This window comes from Panthera uncia, chromosome D1, assembly GCF_023721935.1.
Source record: "Panthera uncia isolate 11264 chromosome D1, Puncia_PCG_1.0, whole genome shotgun sequence".
NCBI classification, from domain to species: domain Eukaryota; kingdom Metazoa; phylum Chordata; class Mammalia; order Carnivora; family Felidae; genus Panthera; species Panthera uncia.
In genome coordinates this window covers 63,223,054-63,227,843 of record NC_064808.1, presented here as the reverse complement: position 1 = coordinate 63,227,843, position 4,790 = coordinate 63,223,054, and the positions used below count along the sequence as shown (strand labels likewise).

The following is a 4,790-nucleotide window of genomic DNA, read 5'->3' as shown; positions in this document are numbered from 1 at the left end:
TCTCCCGCGTCCTTTTCCGCAGGAAGTGACGCTTCGGCCTTGGTCCCTCAGAGCCAATCAGAAGAAGGCGCCGCAGAGGGTGGAGATTGAACACTGCGTTCTGTGAGCATTCGGGTACGACCATTTTCATCGAATTGGGGGTAGAGAGACAGGGTTTGGCGAGTGTTCTTCCCTGACTGGTGGGGTAGTGGCACAGTCTATAAAGCTGGTTTGGGGGGTAGCATAGGAATCTCAGGAAAGGGTGGTAGCGCCTCTCCAATCGGGGTTCAGCAGGGTGACTGGAAGGAGGAGTGGTAGCTGGGCGAAAGGGGTTGGCGGCGCGGTGAAGACGGAAGGGAGGCTACCCGGAGCCGGGAGAAGAAAGGGGGGCGTATCCTGGGAGAAGGGCCCAGGACCAAGCGGGATTCGGGGGCTACCTGGGCGACTCCCGTTATGGGATGAGTTATGTAGGCAACATAGAAGTTTGGGGTGATTCATGAACAGAGAGTACCACAGGAGGTGGTTGGCTAACATACTGGAAGTGGGTGCAAGGAGCCAAGACCGAGTGGTCTGCGACGCTGTGCTCCATTGCCTCCTGAGTCACCTAGTGCAAGTCCCCACACTTCTCGGAGTTTCAGTTTCTTCATCTGTAAATGGGAGTAGTAATCATACAGGACACACAAGATTGCTGCGCTGCTTGAGTTAAATGAGTTGGTATGTGTGCCATTATGCCTAGCGATAATAGTGACATGTAAAGAACGCTCAATAAATTGTCATGGTAGCTATTATTATTACCATTATATGGGGTTTGCTGAGGGCAAGGGGTGTGGCAGTGGGATTGAGGCAGACAGGGCATGGCAGGGAAAGGTAGGCTTGGGGAGCGCTCAAGGAAAGGATGGGATTCCGGCAATCAGGTAGGAGGGGTCCTGAGATGGTAAGGGCAGACTTGGAGTGTGATCGCAATTAAGGTGGACTCTATAGAGAGAGACTGCACGGGAGGAAAATAGAAAAGTTGCGGCGCCTTCTGGGACGCGGGCGGTGTGGTTTGGGTTACCAGGTTTGGGCTGTGTTGCTGTAGGGCAGAGTGGCTTTGGGTTTCACGGGGGAGGAGCCCATCTGCGGTGGGTGGAGCTTAGGACTCTAGCTCCCCGCATTTGCTGGTCTCGCTCCCACTCACTCTGCAGCTTCCACCCTGGCCATGGGGCGCCACACTGTCCTGCTCCTGCTCCTGGCTTTCCTGACACTTCGGGAGGGCATCTCCGTACCGCTGGCCCTGAGGGCCCTCAGCAATCTGCACAGGTCAGCCAGCTTCACATCCCGCCCCGCTGTACCCACGAAGTACACGGTTCACTACCTCCAACAGAAGGTAAGGCGAGGCGGGGCGGGCGTGGGAGAAGACTGGGGCTTCCCAGTCCCCCTGGGGCTTCCCAGGTCACCGGGCCTAACCCACCCCAGCTGAGGCACCGGAGCCCACCCGGAGTTTCAGACCCCTGGTGCCTAGGACTTGTCTAATCTTGGGCTCACAGTTTCCAGAGGGTGGCACCAAGCCCCAGTTCTTTTTAAAATCTCTTCTCCCATTACCAGTACTTTAATATCAGCTCTGGCTCCACACTCTCTTCCGTAATTTGACTTCCCATCAAATTAAAATTATTTAATGCCAACTCTGGCTCCTACTGGTAGTGACAACCATCCTTTGTCCCAAAGCCGCCGTTAAGTACACACTTCCAATATCTTATTAGATAATATTTAGTATTCAGCCTAAAACACCAGTCTGTCATCTCATGCTCAGCTCAAAGTTGATTTTGTAGCCCTTTTGTTGAGACTTGTTAACCTTTCCTAGGTGGCACAGTCCTTTAAGTATCTGACTCTTGATTTCAGCTCAGGTCATGACCTCAGGTTTGAGATGGAGCCCCACATCGGGCACTGTGCTGACAGCGTGAGCCTGCTTGGGATTCTCTGTTTCATTCTTTCTCTTTCTGCTCCTCCCCCACTCTCAAAATAAATAAACTTTAAAAAAAAAGGTTTTTAACTTTTCCTATTTTCCATAAGACTGAACATTTATGTAACCCATACTTGTAAAGGAAGTTGTAGAGGTATGTCAGGATTTGACGGTCAGCATGGGGCTGGGGGTTAGCATTTATATGGTTCTGAAGATTGAGTTTAAAGTAGGCTTGATGCCTTTGTGTTGGCTGAAGCATGAGGCACTCTACAAGTCTGGATGGAAAAGTACATCCTGTGTGAAATGACAGAATCCCTTACAATTCTGTATTTCTGGGGGCCTGTGTAAAGGTAGGCAAAGATTTGGGAAAGTTTTAGATTAGAAAGAATGCAAGAGTCTGAGGTTTGGCTTTTGGAGTAGCATAGATCAGCATTCCACTCTGCTAGCTCCGTGACCTTGGGAAGGATACAGTACCTCTCTGAACCCAGTTTCTTGATCTGGGGCTTTGGTGATGGTTGAATGAAAACAGATAACATGTCCCTAGCAGAATATCTGACCATGAGTAGACACTTATTAAAGTTCGGTTTATTGACCTATGTGAATTTTAATAGGAATTTGGGATAGAGGGGGTGCATGAATTTGTAACTGATAAGAAATGATTTTTAACCCGGAAATTTACATTAGAGTTTCTGAGGAAGAGAAAGCATTTTAATTTCAGCAGCGACACCAGGAAACGGGCCTTTTTCTCAAGCAGCTCACTTAAATTCACTCTCTAGGCTATGACTTCCTCATTTACAAATTGAGCGGTTTGAACAAGGAATGACATGTTACACACTGTACTGAGGAAAATTTAGGGCTCTTTGGGAAGCTATCTCAGAGAGGTGGTAAGTGAAGGCCCAAGTGAGAGTGCTCCAGTAACCTCTCTCTCCCTGAACTCTTTGAGCCTGAACTTTATGCTTTGGTGTGTTTTATATATTTGTATTTTGTATACGACTATTTGCAGAGTTTCATTGGTAAAGTAAAATTGAAGGGAAACTATTGGAATGAGGGTGTCTGAAATCTCTTTAAAAATGATGAAAAAGAGAACTAGCAGCTGAAAAGGAACAAAAGTGGGAGAGACCAAATGATCTGTGAGCACTTAATTTATATTCCTTCATTATAGATTACTTTTTTGACCACTTTACTGTTTAGAAACATAATTTAAGATCAGTTCTTTTCCCATTCTTGGTGGCTTGCAAAATCTGTTTGGCTTTACTCAGCTACCTTTGCCCTCTGGCTTAGCTTATATTTTAGGACACAGATCCCACGTATTTATTTATTACTATAATAATAATATCCATTACATCAGTTCCAATTGAATTTTATTTCATTTTTTGGAGAAAACTTCCACATATGTATTTATTGCATAATAATAGTTACAGTAGTTACCAATTCTGGACTGTAGATTTTTAGTTGGGACTTACCATGTCTGTATAAACTCAACTTGATTTTTTTTTTTTAGTTAGAGCACGTGAAATATTTTTATGCCTTTTATTTTTTTCTTTTTTCAAGTTTTTATTTAAATTCCAGATGGTTAACATACAGAGTAATTTTAGTTTCAGTGTGCTTTTATGCCTTTTAAAAATAAATGTTATTATTATAACTGTAAGCCTCAGTTTTTATTCAAGGCTTAATTTTTATAAAACCTTGTAATGATTTTCTTTATCTGTAGTTATATCTGTCCAGTTGACAAAGCTATTCCCAGCTATCCTTATATGAACATAAGCTCCATTTATGGTCTGGGTAAAAACGCCTTAGGGGAGGCCTTTTCCTCTCCTTTGCCCCCCAACACACACATATACTTTTAGCAACATAGAATGTAGACTCAATTGAATTTTACAGTGGTTAAAAATTCTATCTGGCATACCATGTCTCTTCTCCTAAAGTTAAACTCATACCTGTATCCCAACTGAAATGTCCCCTCTTCTGTGAAGTGTTCTTGACTTTAGGGCAACTTAGTTGATCTTTTTTTGCTCTGCAGACTTACTATTTTGGTGTGTCCCCCATACCTAGATAGCACACTCTAGTACCCAGAGTACCCATAAAAATTATAAAGTACAAAATACATATTTGTGGAGGGAGTGAATGAATGACTATCCAAAAAAGCCTAAGCAAGGCAAAGTCTGTCATCATTTAATTGACACAAATCACTTATTTTTATTTTCATCTTTTACTTCTATTCTTTACTAATTATTTTTTCTCTTCTTTCAGAGTCTTCAAATGTTGTTGATTTAGTAGGAATATTTGATTTCTTTTATCCGAAGTAACTGAATCGGGAGACCAGAGAAAGGATAGTACCTCACTTGGTCACATCCAGGCTTTGGGCACATGTGTGATGCCAGTGTTGTAAGGGACTCCTTGGAATCCATGGCTTGTGGTTACAATGTTTCCCTACTTCTCATTACTCTTCACCTCTCACCCAAGCCTGTCACAGTAGAATTTGAGTACTGAGAGCATTTTACTATGTGATGTACTGGGAAAAGGGAATGGGTCCTTTGAGGCTCTCATTTTCCTCAGTGGTGACTTAGGAAACAGTATTCATTGTATTAATCAGACTTCTCTACAGAAACAGAACCAATAGAATGTGTCTGTGTGTGTCTGTGTGTCTCTCTTTTCACAGAGATTGATTTATTTTAAGGAATTAGCTCATGTGATTATGGAGGCCTGGTAAGTTCAAAATCTACAGGGGAGGCTGGCAGGCTGGACACCCAGAGAAGAGTTGCAATTTGAGACCAAAGAGAGCCTACTTGTATAATTCCTTCTTGCTCAGGAGAGGTCAGTCTTTTTTTTTTTTTTTTTTTTTTTTTTTTGCTATTCAGGCCCTCACCTGGTT

The 4,790-nt window shown here is 43.6% G+C and overlaps 1 protein-coding gene across 4 annotated transcripts in view; it reads left to right on the top strand.

Moving 5' to 3' along the window:
• The first annotated feature begins 42 nt into the window (after nucleotides 1-42).
• PRCP (prolylcarboxypeptidase) overlaps nucleotides 43-4,790 on the top strand; it is a 78,361-nt gene continuing 73,613 nt past the window's right edge. Inside the window, exons 1-2 of one of the 4 annotated variants that reach the window (XM_049652935.1) lie at nucleotides 43-114; nucleotides 1,164-1,345. In XM_049652935.1, the coding sequence (XP_049508892.1) occupies nucleotides 1,178-1,345 (168 nt within the window). In that variant the 5' untranslated portion in view covers nucleotides 43-114; nucleotides 1,164-1,177. Of the gene's footprint in view, nucleotides 115-158; nucleotides 894-1,163; nucleotides 1,346-4,790 lie in introns of those variants that run through there. The other 3 variants (XM_049652927.1, XM_049652921.1, XM_049652954.1) reach the window with 3 other exon arrangements.